The sequence below is a fragment of the Cryptomeria japonica genome, chromosome 5, assembly GCF_030272615.1.
Source record: "Cryptomeria japonica chromosome 5, Sugi_1.0, whole genome shotgun sequence".
NCBI lineage: Eukaryota > Viridiplantae > Streptophyta > Pinopsida > Cupressales > Cupressaceae > Cryptomeria > Cryptomeria japonica.
The window spans coordinates 128,019,592-128,037,903 of NC_081409.1; the positions used below are offsets into that span (position 1 = coordinate 128,019,592).

Genomic DNA, 18,312 nt, shown 5'->3' on the forward strand with positions numbered 1-18,312 from the left:
CCACAAGAAGCTCCATAGCATAGTAGAACCTCAGTCATGGGCATGGCTGAATCCTCCTTGCATGCTAATTCCACATGGGCATGAGATGACTAGTCTAAAGTCAATGAACACCCTTTCAAATCCATGGAGGACAATGCTTACCGTAAAGGAAGAAAAAAATTTGTAGCTTGGAGAAGAGGTGGCAGAAGGGTCAGAGACTCAGTCCATTGGAAAACTGACTTTAAGAAAGTGCTAGGCACATGGCTCACGAGAAGTTAATGCCTCGGTCCTAATACTTATCTTTGGCCCCCCTTGGGGGGCCTCATAACTCTATCTTCTCGTCATTTTCCTCTTTATCTAATCCCCTTCAAATAAAGGTTCAGTTTGCTTGTGTCCACGTGGCTTGCATCCATGTGGAGCACGAGAGATATGTATACGGCCTTTACAGGCTTGGTGATAGGGGCTATCAATCTGATTTTATTTTATTAACCGCGTCCAAATAGAAACGTCGTTGACTGCCGGCAAATTACATCATCGTCACATGATAACAAACTACCGAAATTGACATGCAGCCCTGAAGTCAATGCTCAAATTCTCTCTCTTCCTTTGATCTTCCCAAATCTACTCTTGTAATGGGTTTCCGATCTTTTCTCTTGTAAGAAACTACAAGCTATTATAAAAAAATAAAAAATAAAAAATTTATCAAGGTAAGCGAGGTGAGGACAGACATTCTTGTATTTTAATGGTGTGAATGTATTAGTAAATGTAAGATTTAATAATCATACATAAGTATATGCATTCTACACATTATATTATATTTAAATAATTTAATAAAAAAAATTCAAAATAAATTTAAAAAAGGAAAAATTAAATAACACTTTACCAAAATAAATTTTAAAAAAAATAAATCAAATTTTCTTCATAATTTATTAAAAACTGCATATATATATTTCTTTAAGAAATAATCTTGGTAAAGGAAAAATCATCATAAAAACTTTTCAATATTAAAAAAAATTACAAAACAAAGATATCGACAGTATAATATTATACAAAGTAATCAAATAATATTTCTACTCTGAAGATAAAGCCTTATCAATTCCTTTTCTCAATCAGAGGGTCGACATTTGAAGCAGTGCAGTGAATGGTTCCTCCGACGTACTTCCAACTGGAGATGGAAAAGTGTAACTCCTCAATTTGTATGACATTTGTGATCCTTCTCTGGAAATGTTTGTCTGCTCAAATATTGGGTCCTCACATTTTTCACTGCCATCGAATTCCATTTTTCTTGTCCCGCCCCTCACCCTAGAAAGTTCCTCCACCACCTCTTTCATTGACGGTCTCTTCCTCCTTTCAAAATGAAGGCATTCTCTTGCAATTCTTCCCATATCTTCCATCTGTTGCATGTTCTCCTCCTCCAATACTTTGTTATCTAAGATCTCTGTGAGGCGATTGTTGTTGAATCTGGACAGAAAAAGACTAGATAAACTCATCTCCTCGCTGTCCCTTTCTAGAGAGATGGGTTTCAGAGCTGTTAAAAGCTCAACTAGGACTACACCAAAACTGTACACATCACTTTTTTCGGTGAGTTGAAACGTTCGAAAGTACTCGGGATCCAAGTAACCCCATGTGCCCTTTATATTATTAGTGGTGACATGTGTGTTATTGGAAGCTGAGATGAGACGGGAAATCCCAAAGTCTGCAACTTTGGGAGAGAGTCTCTCATTCAAAAGAATATTAGATGATTTTATATCTCGATGGAAAATGGGTTGAGATGCTCCAGAATGAAGATATGCCAAAGCCTCCCCCGTCTCTATTGCAATCTGCAGACGCGATGCCCAAGGCAAAGACTTCTCTTTGGAGTGTAAATGGTCAAAGAGTGTTCCATTGGGAACGAATTCACATACCAACATTGGGAATTCAGTTTGGATGCAACATCCAAACACTTTCACTATATTTCTGTGATTTATTTGGGAGAGAATTGTGACTTCATTAAGAAACTCATGGTCATCCTTTAGATTTAAAGCTTGCTTGGATTTTTTAATGGCAACAAGAGTACCATCTAACAGAATGCCTTTAAACACAGTTCCAAAGCCACCACTTCCCAACAACATTTCATTTGAATAATAATTAGAAGCTCTTGCCAATTCTTTGGAAGAAAAAATTCTCAGGCTTTCTCTCCCCAGTGTAGAAGCAATGTACTGCTGCAACAGCTGAAAATACTTGGCTTCCACAAGTTTCAAGTGGTGTTTCTTTAGCCACCAAACCAAAAGACACGCTGCTAAACAAGCAACCACAAACGAGGAGACGGATCCTGTGTATTTTACCAGATAAGACGTTGAAATAGAAATATAGTTATCTTACGCCTATTCTTCAAATATATTCAAAGGCAAATAATTGGATTAACACAAACACACGCTGTATATTTAATATTTTGTTACCTACGATTGCAGAAAAGATAAGTCGATTTGAAGTTGGCGACATGCAACCTGTCCCATTTCTAAAGCCATTTCCCACATATCCTTTTGCACAAGAACAGTTGTAGGAACCTACAAAATTACGGCATATTCCACCTTGCTTTTCTCCAACGCACTTGTTCCTGTCTGGATGACTACATTCGTCTATATCTGAGGATTCATCATCATTCTCGTTAGGATCTTTGATATTTAAAAAAGAAATGATCGCAAAAGAGAACACATGATTAACAATGGTTCTAATTAACAAAAGTAGAGAGTTAACACCTCTACATCCTGTCCCAATTGTAAGGCCATCTCCCACAAATCCATTTGCACATGAACAGTTGTAGGAACCTGCCAAATTAAGGCATAATCCACCTTGCTTTGCTCTAATGCACTTATTCAAGTTTGGATAACCACATTCGTTTATGTCTAATATTCATCATTATCGTTAGGGTCTTTTCAATTTCAAAACCAAAGATTATAAAATATAAAACATGGTTGTTTAATAAATAGAAATGGTGAGTTCTTACCAGTGCAATCAGTGCCATTGGCGTAACCGTTTCCTTCATATCCAGGGAGACATTTGCATACGTACCCTTTTCCTGAAGGGGAGTCAACGCATTGGGCATTGGAGGAGCAAGAATAATCGGCCTTTGCTTTAGCCCTGGAACAATTATGAAGGCCGATACCCCAGTTAAGGCGGAGACCATAAGAAGATATCGACGAGTTTGTAGTGTTCAGAATGGTGAAGGTGGAGGGGTCCATTATGGTGGAGACGCCACAGGAGTAAACAGCAACACCACTTTCGTTGGTCAATAGAGACACACCTCCGCCCGTGAAATTTATAAATTGAAAATTATCTGGAAGGTTAATTTCACAACAGCCATCGTCGCAGTATGGTTTATCATTTTGAAGGTTCATTGTTACACATCTGGCCTCTCCCAGTTTCCCAAAACTGTAGGTACCGAATGATTGGTTCCCCATAACCACCAACCTATTGTCTTTGGAAAGAGTGAAAGGCCCACCTGAAGATAGCTCAAAGTAGCTTCTCCAACCAATGCTTTCAAGACAAGATGCGGAAATGATATGAGTAGAATCAATGACGAGATGGCCTTCATAATCGATCTTCATAATCTTCGAAGAGTTGAGTTTAAAATCCACATATGTAGAATTACCCTCACGATCAGTAGAATTGGCTTGAAAGGCAGTGAAGTATGGAGAGAGCATCCCAGTATCTTCATCCTTTGTGCAATTGATCTGAAAAAGAGGATGCCCACAATGGGAATTGTGAATCCAGAAAGGGTAACTCACATTCATCGAACCACACTTTTCAGGAACACATTTCGCAGCTATTAAGCCCACCAAACATAGACAAATTAGAAAGCAAACCACAACTCCCGAATGCATTTGCGTTTGCGACAACATTTTCGCTTCAGCAAATAACAGTTGCACATGTGAACGAATGGAAAGCTGCGTGGAAGTAAATAGTCTGCATACTTGACTGGGCAACAACGGAAGAATTTGCAAAATACAATATGAACTTTCCAAGCCATTTCCTATAATAGTCAACTATGTAAATTAAATTACAAGGTTAAAATCTCATTTGAGAAATCCATTCACTCCACATAAACGCTAGGAAAGATCTCCATGATTATTATGGAAAATACTAAGAAAATATAGATAGTTCACCTGCAACTGTCGGAACAGAATGGTCTAGTAATAGCTATTTAAAATGGAACAATTTCCTACTACATAAAAATAAATAGCGATATATACAATTACCCCTCAACTAAAACAAGATAAAACAACACCCTGTTAAAGTATTTTCAACTCTGATTAAAGTTGATCAAACAACACCCTATTAATTAAATATTAATTCTCTCTCCCTCATGAAAGGAATCCGTCGTAGAAAGTGACTCTACGGACAAAATTATTGACACTATCAAAGATCCACTTTCCACTGAATAATTCCCGAGGTAATAAAAATATAATAAGCAAATAATCTTTTCATTGTTTGAAAGGATCAAGCGATCCTGGTGCTGATGACGGTAATTATATTTAAACTAACTACATCATGCTGCCGAATGTGCATAAAAGAAATTTAGTCTAGAAATAAAAACTTATGATTAACATTAAAGTATTTTGGTAATGATTCCGCATTCTTAAGAAAAATAAAAAATTCAGCAATCTATCTTGGGTGGAAAGGAATCCTTAACGCTTCAGAAATAAAATTTGGAGGTACTCGTGAAATTAGCGTATCTATGCAATTTCCCATTTATCTTTCCGTTGTAATATTTTAAGACATGTAACAGATTTTATTCTCACATTCCTAGGAATAAAGTTTTACAAAAGTTCATTAAAAGAGAGAAATTAGAAAGTGAGAAAAATAACATTAATATATTTATATTTGTAATAATATTTTTTAGGCAAGTGAATTGGGATTAATTAATTTATAAATATTAAACATCTATTCAATAATAATAGTATAAGAAAAATGTAGTTGAAGTTAAATAGCAGGTTGTATATTTCATTAGAGAAAAACAACATCTAAGTAATGATTATAAACATATTTGTGGTTTTAGACTTTATGGAATATTAGTGCTCAATGATTTTGAGTTTTCATGATACTTTGGGTCAGGCATGGAATCCAATTTTGCACAAAATTATGTCATTTCTCAATTTGTCGAGATAATAGGATACTTGCCTCAAAATAGACCCAAGAAAAATGAGAAATGGCATGGATATGCTAATTTCACCAAAATATTTTTGCCTCGCCTTGAGGTGCATGCGATTCTTAGAATGATCATGCATAATTTTTTATGTGGTATTTACAAACATACATTAAAGTGTATAAAATCAACATGTATTGTAATAAGACCTAATGACAATATTCCTAGAATTTCCAACTTAAAATATTTACTAAGATGTCTTTTCTTTTTGTACTTCTTGCCAACATTTAGCTTCCTCCTCCTCTTCCTTGGTTAAGGATGTTAGTAAGCATAAAAGTGAGCCACTTAGTAATTCTCTATGGAGTTATAAATCACCTTTTCTACATTAGGAACCTATTTCTTCTTTTGAAGTCAACAAAAATATTGATCTTATGAATGAAGTGACCTTACTGTTTGCATCCAAAAGATGTGTATTAATGTTGGCGTTGGTTTGATGGTGTATATAGAGATGCACATGTCATGATTGCATTTTTCTTCCGAGTTATATGCTCTATTTTAGTCTGTTTTTGATGCCTTGATAACTTATGGTGTGTATGGACCATCCACATATTTGAGATGCCATTCCTCAACATGTCAGCCTTTGGTGTTATTTGCACTAAGATGTGTGCATATATTGTGTCAAGTTTCTTGTGAGGACTTGATGTATTCTTTCATGACTATAATTCATTTGATGTATGTGGCATGGTGTTATACCTAAATTTATTATGATTCAATTTAATGATGTTTAGTATATTGCTTAAATGTGAATTAATTCTGATCGTATGTCATTAAAAGGTATGTTGAGTTGAAATACTAACACCATGTTGATTTTCTATGTGAGATATTAATGTTGATGTTAAAGTTAAATGACAACATGTTTTAAATTAGTTATATGCAATAAAATTAATTTATGTGTCTTTGGACACTAATCAGGAAAATTCTATATGCTTCATATATATATATATATATATATATATATATATATATATATATATATATAGGTACCTTTGATGTGTGTTGAGTGGTTGGAGGTAATGTTTATCAACTTCATCTAGCTACATGGTAGTTATATGAGAGATGTCACATTGGCCTAATATGTTAGCCCTAAACTGGAATACTCTATTAAAGTTTGATTTCCCATGTTATGACCTTGTTATACCCTAGATACTATGTTGGTAATGTTACAAAAAATATTAATCCCCCATCTAATCAACTTGTGAAAAGTTTTTTGACATTTATGAATTTAATGTTGAAATGAGTTTTATGAGTTTCTATAGTTATGTAAAATTTTGAGGATTTAGTTGTGTCTTATTTGTACTCATTTTCATCCCATTTTATTATTGGGGTCAAATTTATATTTTAAGGTATTTATGTTTCGATTATCAATTTATTTATTGTTGACACGATTTTGATAGTTTAATGATTATTTATTTTTTTGTAAATAGTTTATGGGACTTATTTAGACTCATTTAATATGTGTTTCATTGGGGTGTTAGGTAGGGGTCCCATGAGAGGGGCTTAAGCTCTATTTTTAAGGAAGAGGTGGTCCCATGAATTAAAAAAAATTGTGTTGTGGGATTATTTGGAATCTTTTCCAAAAAAATAGAATCCCCTACTTTTTAGGCATGCAAATTTGAGGGGGTGAAAAAGGGGTGGGGCTAGAAATTGCCTCACCAGCTTAGGGATGTTATCTGCCACTTGTGAAAAATCTAAATTTAATTTCTATAAAAAAATAGGTTTGGAGGGAATGAACAAGGAAATGAATTATTTTTTATTTGTTTTTATTATGCACATAGTATAAAGGATATTCATGAGACCACCGGCTTCTTTGAATGTTGGGTCTTAAATTTTTAAGCTGGATTAAACTATAAAATTCATGGGACCACCAGCTTAAAAATTTTCCTAAAAAATCTCAGCAGCTCCTTCTTTATTTTTTAGGAAGCCCCCCTTCCATGAGATCCCAACCTTAATGATTGTGGAAATTAAAAGTTACAGTTATTAAATTTATGTTATTATTTTAATTTTTTTTATTAAATATAGAGAAGAATGGATACAACAGTATCATAATCCAGTACAAACTCTGTCAAATTATATCACGAAAGCAGCTAGCTAACTCTAAAATATAGTCCCTTAATTGAAATACATATTCTTTTTCTTTATAATATTTTCCATTTGACTTCTTCAATACAAAAAAAACTCTACACCAACATAACTTGAAAAAGAAATGATTTCTATGTTACATATACAAAAAATTATACAAAATGTACCTTGTGCAAGTGTACCATACACAGACGTGGTTCATATATATGAATGCAATGTGGGCATAAAATATTTTAAATTGACAGTCCAAAAACATTTTCTACTTACCTAGCATGTCGCAAACATTGTGTGGAAATTCTCTTTACCTGCATTTGTAATATCTTAACGTGTGACAAATGGTAATGACGTGCCGCATGGATATTAGAAACAAATTTCCAAACTATGTGGTTAGTGGCATTGAATACAGAGGAGGATGACCAGCTGCCCATGGGATGGAAGCTGGTTAATTGTCTGCAAGGAAACACTGAATATACTTTTCCACATTGATAGCTGGTCAATATTATTTTTGACGATGTAGGAAATACGACAATGGACGTAAGAAATAGGAAAGAGTATATACCTAGTAGAAATAAATTTTCCAACATTATGGAGAAACTATTGTTGAAAGAGTACGTAGTGGAAAGATTTTAAATATAGCCTGTCTCATCATTGACATTTACATCTGATTAGAGGAGATGGATCTTTTGCTTCTAAAGTATGTTTACTAGCGTTTGTACTATCTTAGCGTCTAGCAAATGGTGGAAACAAATTTTCCAACTTTGTGAAAAAATTTGAGGCATAAGAGATTCCGTTTCTTCCACATCATTTACATAACAAGTGCTACGTAGTGGCTAGTACTTGCCTTTTTAGTATTGTAATTTAATTATTCAATAGTTATAACCATAATTATTATTAAATCTTAATTTTAACTTTAATGATAATTATAATATTTAAGAATAACTAAAATTATAATTATAATTTAATTAGTATAGAAACTTAAGATTATAAAAATCTTAATTAATAATTATTTAGTTAAAACTATCATTAATTAAAACTAGAGTTATAATATAATTGATCAAAATACTTATTATTATAAATTATTATAATTTTCATATAGAGAATTTTTCCATGGCTATCTAGAATCTTTGAATGGAGTATAAGTAGAATCTTCGAATGGTGTATAAGTTTAGCAAAGTTTTCTGTTTTGGTCTCCTCTAGTGATTCCCCTATGTTCTGGGTAAACTGTTAATGTGTTATTCTGAGGGTTTTTGCTACAAGTGTATGAGTCCCTTAATGATTCAGGATTGAAAGATTTCCCCTCCTTTTGGTTTTATTTCCTAATGTATGTAATCATTATCTTCTATATTAATATATATTATTATCTTTTATATTAAAATTATTATATTTATAATTACATAACCCAATTTAATATGATTATATTCACCTCATGTACTCTCGTCATAATATTTATTGTTGCATTTACTTTTCTCACTTTTTTATTAGTATTATAATATTTATTGTGCACAACAATTTTTTTTAAGAGTTATTTTATTTTTCATTTTAAATTATTAAAATATATAAAAATTCTTTCTTGAGTTATTTAATGTAGGTAAAAATATTTTACAATTATTTTAAACATTAGAATTACTTATATTATTTTTTAAAATTGAATAGTTTTTTAACATATAAATATTAATATGTATTTAAATAGTTTTAAAAAATTATTTAATTATTGAATAGTGATGATCATACTTATTATCTAATCTAATAAGTAATAATAACTAAAATTACAACTATGATTTAATTATTATAGAAAAATAAGAATAAAACTAATTATTTTGATTATAATAATCATAACTAGTAATTATTTAGTTAAATATTTAAAATAATTATAAATAAATAGATAAATAATTCATTTTAATTAGATTTATAGTTTAATTGATTAAAATACTCATAATGATAAATTCTAATAATTTTAAATTAAAAGTTAAAATTATATGTTATATAAATTTATTTATTTAAAAATAGAATATTAACTTATTAATTATTTTAAAAACTATTAAATTATTACATTTATATTTATAATTATGTAACCATATTTAATATGATTATATTCATTTCATACCTAGTAATAAAATTTATTATGTTATTTACTTTTCCCACTTTTTTGTATTAGTAAAAGTTGCACATTTTAATTTATTTGTATTTTAAAACCTAATAATTTGCCTAAATATTTGCTTAATAGTGGATCTATGAATTTTTTTCTATAAGATTATTAATTTATTATTATAAATATTAGTACTATATTATTAATTTATTCATTTATTATATTATATACATGTTTATTTATTTATATAAAGTTTTAGTAGATTTAGAATTTGTTAAATATTTGTATATGTATATGTAACCACCAGGAAACATAAAAGCCATAAAAAATTTCATACTCAATCGCAAATCACAATAGTTTAATGGTTTGTTGACAAAATATTCAAACCATAGCCCATTTAAAATTAAAACAAAACAACACACACAGTGCAATGATTATTTGAAAAACCCAAAATTATATATATTAGTTACCACCATGGTAGAGAAAAGCCCTAAAACATGTCATAGTTAACCACAAATCATGTCAAATTAATGGTTTGTTGACAAATCATTGAAAGGAAGTAAACAATGAATTCTCAGAAATAGTAAATGAGAAACACAAAAATCTCTCTCTCTCTCTCTCTCACACACACACACACACACACACACACACACACACACACACACACACACACAAAACTCTCTCTCTCTCTCTCTCTCTCTCATATATATATAACCATCATGATAGAGAAAAGCCCTAAAACATGTCATAGTTAACCACAAATCATGTCAGTTTAATAGTTTGTTGACAAAATATTGAAAAGGAAGTAAACAATGAATTGTCAGAAGCAATAAATGAGAAACTCAAAATTATATGTATGTGTGTGTGTGTGAATGGGTTGTGGTATTTCTTTGAACGTTCTGTGAGATATGCACAATGATACATTTTTGCTTTATTTGGTTTTCCATTTGTATTCGATATTCAATCCCAAATGCTCGACAAGTAATGGTTTGTTTTCATTTTAAACGAGTTGTGGTACTTTTTTTAAAGTTTCATGAGACAACCCTTGGACTAAATGTGTGCATTGATATGGTTTTAATCTGTGAATTTAAGAATTATGTGAGTTTTCTAATAAATATGAATGCATATGTTTTTTCTTTTTTGTTTTTATCCTTTGTATATGTATATGTGTGTGTGTGTATATATATACATGCATCTAAGGTAGATGATTAATACAATGGATATTTTGACTTGATATATGTAGTTATTGAATATGACTTGGATGTTGAAAACTTGAAAACAATAAGAGAGAGGTGGATTCCAAGAACAATAAGGCTCAAAAACATGGTCAAATAATCATAGTATGATCAAGATAAATCAATAGAGTTTCAAGATATTTTTGATAATGTTTTATTGTTGGAAAATATGGTATCATAAATGATTAAGGTTGAGAACTAATTGAAAGAGAAACCAAAGGTCATAAATTAAATGAAATGTAAATTTCTACAAAGTACTAAAGATGATCAAGGTAAAGCAAGGACCTTGGAGCTATGAAAATCAAAATTCAACATTGCATGTCCTAAAGCAATATCTCTAGTTTATTCAGATGGAAACTTAGATATGGATCAGTTAAATTCAATTGTTGACAAGATGCATACATTTTATGTAGTATGTGAAAACTATCACAAAGACTCCAAAGCTTTCCTTGATGTAAAGTATGCACAATTAAGGAAAATGTTCAATAAGATTCAAGAATTCTAGTGTCCTATAGATAGAATATACAATTCTTGGGAAGACATTTATGATGAATAGAGACAATTTCAATCAGTTATTAGATTTTAGTAAGACAAAATATATTTTGTAGATGAACGGATTTTGACCCTTCTCCTACAATAGCATCAACTCCTAGTTTTTGAATGTACCTAACTTTTTCTATCTGTGGAAATAGAAGAAAGTTAGTCTTGCTTATTTTTAGCACATCAATGTAGCCTTGATTTTTTCTTGTCTTTCTTTAACTTGGTATTATTATTTTTTATAATTTTTGATATGCTATTTTCATGGGCATAACTTGTAACAGATTGTCAAATAGAAATGTGAGAATTATAAAATTGTCTTTAAGATTGATTACTCACTTTTCCTTATATAAAGGAATTTTGAGCCATTGTACCATCTTCTTCAACCTCTAAATTCTTAGGAGAGATCACATTTTTTTATAGTTTTTTATTAAGGGAAAAGCAAGTTTTGAGGGGACTCGAAACCCCAAACATTAGGTTTTAAGGAGACCCAAAACCCCCTGGATGAACCAACATCCAGAACCCAGCATGAAACATCTAATCAATAGATATTCAATGATTCCCTACAACCAACCTCCAGTGACAATAGACAACATTACATATCAAGATGGACTTGAGCAAAGAGACAAGACTCTAAGGGTTTTGACTGGCTCCCACAACCATAGAAGAGGGTTTTAATTAGGCTCCCACAACTTGAAAGATACTGAGGGTTTTGATAGGCACCCACAACCATTCAAGAGGGTTTTAAGTAGGATCGCACAACCTGATAATAGGCTTCCAAGCTCAGAACCCCTTAACTGAAAATAAGAACCAGAAAAAACCAAGGTGTGCCCTTTAAAACTGACAGCAAATACCCAGTTAGTCAAAAAAATAACTAACAGAGGAGGATTTTTACTGGCTCCCTCCACCAAGAGGAACAAGAACATGGCTGAAAACCAAAAACTCTTCACAATCACCACCTTAATAGGGATCAGAGGATGAAGAACAAAACATAGCACATACTCAACCATCAAGATTCTGAGGTCCTTAAAAATGGATTTTGATAGGCTCCCATAACCTGAAAACCTCAGAAGTGTAAGTTGAATGAGATACCTACACTGAATCAGCTCCAAGCAGGTGAGGACCTCCCATCTCTCCATCTCTCTAGGATAAAAGGGCCAAAAGAGCAAAGGCATGGAGAGAACTTTGAATAGCTAGCTGACTCCCAGCGAGTTCCATCTAACAACCACCAGCTAGCAACTCTTCCCCTCTATAGAAGAATGACCCACCTCAATAGGGGAGGTTGAGAGGAACTGAGAGATGTAACCCAAATAGAAACTGAGCCTCTTCAGAAGACTAGGATCAAGAAAGCACCTCCACCCATCAAGAGGACCACCGTCATATCTAGAAACCACGAACAAAAAAACCCCCATAATAGATAGTCTCTCGAAAAATAGAACTGTCAGCTCGGACTGAAGATAGACAAGTAACACACAACCGACAAGGAAAAATACTCCACCACAGATCCAAGGAGCAAGGGAGGAAGGAATGGGGTTGGAAGGAAGAGCCCTGAAAAGGAAAAAGTAGAGAACACATTCCGAGCAAAAAAATATTCCAAAACCAGAAAACCCCAAGCCCGGAAGAAGAGAGAAAAGCCTTCCATCACTAAAGCCACCTGAATCCCAAATCCTCCCCCAACTCCAAGCCAAATTCTTGTACCAACAACCATCTTAGCCAAAATTATAGAAGCCGATATAGCCTTAGAAGCCATGGTCGTGGAAGCAAGGGCCAAGATACCCCTGCCCTGAGACACACCTCCCAACATAAAATGAAAGTCCCACAGGACCAAAGCCCTCAAATCGCTTCTCCCCACCCACCTAGTATTCTCTGAAATCTGCCAAAAGAGAAAGCCCAACCCCTGGAAAAACCCTTCAACCCAGGCTTCAATCCCAACCCAAATACGAGATGCCGCAACTCCACCATTTCGACTACACAAAGGACGTAAAAATAGGGGCAAAATCGTAGCAAGCTACGCCGAACCCCAATCCTCCACTCCATTTTTGCTGTCCTCATCTGCATCTTCCTCCCTTTTCTCGACCTCTCCTAAAGCCCTAGCACCCACCTTAGCACCCACACTCATGTTGCCTTCTTTACAACATACATTTTTGTATAGTTTCATAGATAAGTGTTTATATAAAAAAGGATAACTTAAGAATTTTGCAAGTTTCTAAAGCAAGTTCAAAATTCGAATACAAAAAGCTTCAAAATATTTTTGTGTGATTGTATTGATAATATTATACCTACAACCCTTTGGAATATAATGGACAAATTTCTTATATTTCAACTCTATAGTTTTTGCATGTTGTATGTTTAATTTATTTCTTATTTTTAAGGAAAATATTTAATTGCTATAAGTCAAATATAAGGGTTTTGGGTGTTGTGTTAAATATCTAAAAGAGGAATCATGTTATGATCTACAATGGGGAAATTATTGTAATGAATTGATTTTATTAGCACACTAGTTTTGAATCAATCTTGCTAAGCAACTATGAATCTTAAGTTAAAATTTGACTCTATAGTCCTAATAAGGCATTGGCATAAAGTTTGAGTCTTTCAAAGTAGGAGATAAAATTTAATAAAATTAGAACATCTACTTTACTTTATATTTTTACCTAGTTAAGTTAGGGTTACAAATTCTTAAAGCAAAAATTATCAATCCAAGATTGCAGACAAAAGTAATGGATCATTTCATATTCTCTTGGTGCATTGATGAGATTATTTCTATTATACAATACCATACAATTTGTTGAAATAGGATCATAACGTATGGTCATAGGGCTACTCCTACTAGTCTCACAATACCAAATGAGTAGAATGTTTTAGCCTAAATGTTAAACCTTGTTCATTGGAAACTATTATAGATCCCTTGAGAATAAGAAGTGGCCAACCTTTAGAATATATTTAGTTAAACTAGTTGGAAAACATCAATAATATGTTTGGAGTATAAGGTACTTAATTTAAGGTGACTAAGCTACTCCCTAGTGGTGTTTATACATATTTAAAAGTGGTCATGGTAGGGTGGTGGTTTTCACATTGTGGTGCATCTTTGGCTAGGTAACATATTGGCTAAGAGTTGGTCATTTTTCATATGGTTTTATCCCCTACTTGGCGATAATTAGAGATTGAGGACCCCAAGTTATTGTGGGCCCTTATCACTACCACATTTATTCACTTATGGCCCTCCTATCAATTGAATATTATAGAATTCTTATAAGCATTAAAAATCTCCAAGAAACACAAAATTTATAGTCACTATATTTCCAAAAACTTGCCTCAATTTTAATTTTTGTGAAATTCTGAAAAACTTACCATTACATTTTTTACCAATGAATTTTTGCACATGGCACTAAAATTTCTACACAGGATTGATTTAGAGGCTACATAGTATGGTACAACAATTATATGAATAAATAGTCATATGGGATTTTAACCTTAAATAGGAATTCTACCACAAAATTACTCAATTTGTTTTCCTTATATTTTTAATAATTTGAAAGCTAATACTAATGTTTGGGAATATTGAGTGCAATGGTTGTGTCCTTTTTCTCAAAGGTTTACCATTTGAATGCTCAAGAATATTATTAAAGGAAATGAAATTATATATTTAGAGTATTGATATCATGTTAGAGATGCTTCTTTAACCTTAAACTCCTAAAAATCATCCTCAAGAAACACATACACAAAATGGGATAAATAAAGAGATGATAAAAAATTAATGAATGATAATAAAATAGTACTGAAGGTCCAAGGGGTTGAGCTTGGTTGGTTAAAGCATTGATTTCTCAATGTGGAGACCCAAGTTCAACTCCCATGAGGGACACCTTTATGTAGAAGTCTAAGTTGTGACTCTTGGTCTTCCATTGGTTGTTTAAAGTGGATTTCTAAGTTGAGACCCTTGGTGTTCCAATTGTTGTTTCTAGTTTGGTGCTCGAAAGGAGCTAGTATTTGTAGTAAGTTTGCTCGAAAGGAGCTCGTATTTGTAATAAGTTTGTAATGTTGATGCTCGAATGAGAAAAAATGAGCTTTGTGATTCTATGATACTTAATACAAAAAAAATAGTATTGAATTAATTTTTTTTAAGATAATGCTTAGGATTGAATTATATCATCACATATGTCCTAATCCTATAATACGAGACAAGAAAGATCAATACCTAAGTAAGATTAAGTATTCTAGTGTAAAAAGTGATCAATTAATTAGTTGACTAGGTAATTGCAATTTCACAAAAAATAGATTTTACTTTTTTTATCGCTTACCTTCTTTTATGATAATTTCATATATTAAAATTATCATGCATTCTCCTTATAATTCAACCATATTTTTATTTAACCTTTAGTAGAATCCATGTACCAAATGATAAATCTAAAGGATATGGAAAGGGATATCTAAAATTTTCTCATCATATTATAATTTTTTAACATTTGAATTATGATTTTTTTTTGAATTAATGCTAATATATTTTCTTGTATCTCAAAGGAATAGTAGGGAATGGATTGAGAAGTTTCAAGAGACTTACATTGTGCTTGATTGTTAAAAAAAATCTTCATACACATGATTTGGTAAATTTTCATTTTGAGAAGTTGACAATTTTATATTTTCTTAAATTTTTAAAAAGTTAATTCAAAATAATTGAGAAATAAATTTTACTTTAATTTAAATTACTAAAATTATAGAAATATTATCTATTTTACATTGTAGACTTTTTGGTAGAATAATGTTGGGTTTGAATCCACTATAATTTCTTGCAAACACACTCTCACCATTTCTCTATCACATTTGGGCATTGCGAAGAAATGATCTTTGAGATAAAATGGGGAAAAATACCCCTTTTAAAAAAAAAAGTTGGAAGAAAAAGGAAAGTGTATTTTAAAACATTTGTTTTATGGCCTAATAGTTTCTAGCATATGATTTGACATTGTTGGTCCATAATGGAAGAAAATTATAATGCATTGAAATCAAATTAGCACAAACACATGATTGCAAAATCACATGATGAACACTAAATTATAGAAATAGGAAAATGATATATTGATATTCAAAATAGATTATTTGGATTGATATTATGTTTCAAATACAACACGTTTTAGAGCCATATTTTTTCATATATAACTAATTTGTGGGAGTAATGTTTTACAACTAACCAGTAACTAAAATTTTCATTTGTCATTTAATCAAACCTATGATGTAATGTTTTCCAACATTTTTTCCCTTATTACATAAATTAAAAGAGGGTAAAAAAATGCAAGAGTTGAATGAAATTTTTTTAGAGACTTATATGAAGCACTTTCACTAATCTTCCTTAGTCATCAAGAAAACACCGGATTGACATCATCAATGGATCTCTTGACTGTAGAACCTTAATACCTCTATACAACATGAGAAAACATTAAGTTTCTCCAACCTTATTGCACAATGAGACAACAAATTTATTCCAAAACTCCACATTACCTTCAAGTGTGTCAAAATGGTTTTCTTTAGTGCTACATAAAAGATGACAACTCTCCTCCTAGATTCCATATCTCATCCAAGTGTGTCTGTTGGTGTAAATAATTATTCATCATGGATATTATTACACTTACTTAAGTTTACTTAGGATAATGCATTTCATAGTAGTTTGGATATGAGACACTTGGGTGTTTGTGCCTCATTGGGATAGTGTGTGTAGGAGAAATTCCACCTCTTATGGTGTTGATCTTGTTATTACACTATCATATCCACTTATTGTGGAGTGATAATTCCACCTTCGGTGGGTGATCCACCTCATGTGGAATATTATATTATTTCTCCTACCTACCCACACCTATTTCCTACCTACCCTTGTTTCTCATTGAGCCACTTGTCATATTTGTGTGCTCATACATCCACATGGCCTTGCCTATATAAGCAGGCCTCTATTCATTGTATTGGTTAATCCAGTTGATCATTTTTATATTGATGAGAATACAGTTTGTTCTTGTCATTCTATTGTCTCTTTTATGCTTTTCATTGTGCCCTTGATCTTGGCAAAATCCAACATGGTATCAGAGCTATTGGGGCTTCGTTGATCAGTTTTTGGAGACATCGTGGAAGGCTTCTATTTTCGGATTTGGGGATCTTCATTTTTTGGAGGCATCATACAGCGATTTGGACATCACCGTTGAATCCGGGAGGCCATTTCCATAAATTTTGACTATAAAGTCGACCTATTTTGGTGAGGAAAATTTTTTTCCCCAATTTGGCTATATTGTACGGATTTTCGAATTTTTATATATTTTTTTCAAAAAAAATATATTTTTTGTTTTTCTGAATATTGTTTTGAAAATCAAAAAAAAAAAATCAAAAAAAATCAAAAAAAAATTGAAAAGCAAAAAAAAACAAATATTGGTTTTTGGGGGGTCCGCAGACCCCCCCCCCGTGCTCGCCGTACCTCCTGTTTGCAGGTACCTGCAGGTCTGTGCGCGCAGGTACTCCGCCCGACGTCTGCATCGTCCACCGCGCCTCCCTCGTACCGCGGCCTCCAGCTCGCCGCCCGAGCAGCGCTTGTCCCCGGCGTCACCTCCCCACTCGCCCGCCTCCGCAGCTCCCTTCGGGCTTCGCCTCCCGTGCACGTCCCGGCTCTGCTGCAGCGCCTCCTCGGCGCCCGCTCCCGGCCAGCTCCGCCTCCTCCCCGGACTCCGGCGCCTGCGGCCTCCAGCTTCCGGTGACACTGTGACCGCCGGCTTCAGACTCCGGCGAAGACCTCTCCGGCAGCCACGTCACCCGGACACGCGGACAGAGACAGGTGGACCACGCCCGCCACGTGGCAGGCGGCCACTGGCCCGTGGATAAACACATCCGTACGCCACGCAGATCACCGTACGCACAGTCAGCAGTACGGACGCACACATCAGCCTGCACAGTCATCATTTCCGTACAGTACGGACTGCACAGTCAGCAGGCCGAGTCATCCGTCCGTACAGTACGGACGCCCAGTCAGCCAGGCAGCGAAGTTTTCGTGACGGTCATACGGCCGTCAAATTTAACACAGTGGTTTGCTGACGTCAGCGCTACATCAGCATTTTTTGAAAATTTTTAAACCCCTCTCCATTGGGCTTTTCAGTTTTGCAGTCCAACTTTGGAAGGCCATATCTTGCTCATTTTTGCTCCTTTTTTGGTGCAATTTTTTTTGAAATGGGCTAAAATTTCGTGCTCTT

The 18,312-nt window shown here is 33.3% G+C and overlaps 1 protein-coding gene across 1 annotated transcript; it reads right to left on the reverse strand.

Moving 5' to 3' along the window:
• Window positions 1–1,088: 1,088 nt before the first annotated feature.
• LOC131076660 (wall-associated receptor kinase 2-like) lies at window positions 1,089–17,605 on the reverse strand. Its single transcript, XM_059220394.1, has 6 exons — window positions 17,547–17,605; window positions 12,595–13,068; window positions 3,933–3,991; window positions 2,930–3,784; window positions 2,418–2,786; window positions 1,089–2,290 (listed from the first exon to the last, which is right to left on the reverse strand). The coding sequence occupies exons 1-6, from the start codon at window positions 17,603–17,605 to the stop codon at window positions 1,089–1,091; spliced, it is 3,018 nt and encodes a 1,005-aa protein (XP_059076377.1).
• Between the last annotated feature and the right edge of the window lie 707 nt (window positions 17,606–18,312).

Coding starts and splice junctions, on each gene's coding strand:
- LOC131076660 (XM_059220394.1), bottom strand. CDS start 17,605: ATGCAGACGTCGGGCGGAGTACCTGCGCGCACAGACCTGCAGGTACCT. Junction 3,785..3,932: donor TTCCGTTGTTGCCCAGTCAA/GTATGCAGACTA, acceptor TGGGCTTAATAG/CTGCGAAATGTGTTCCTGAA. Junction 2,291..2,417: donor TATCTTTTCTGCAATCGTAG/GTAACAAAATAT, acceptor TAAAATACACAG/GATCCGTCTCCTCGTTTGTG.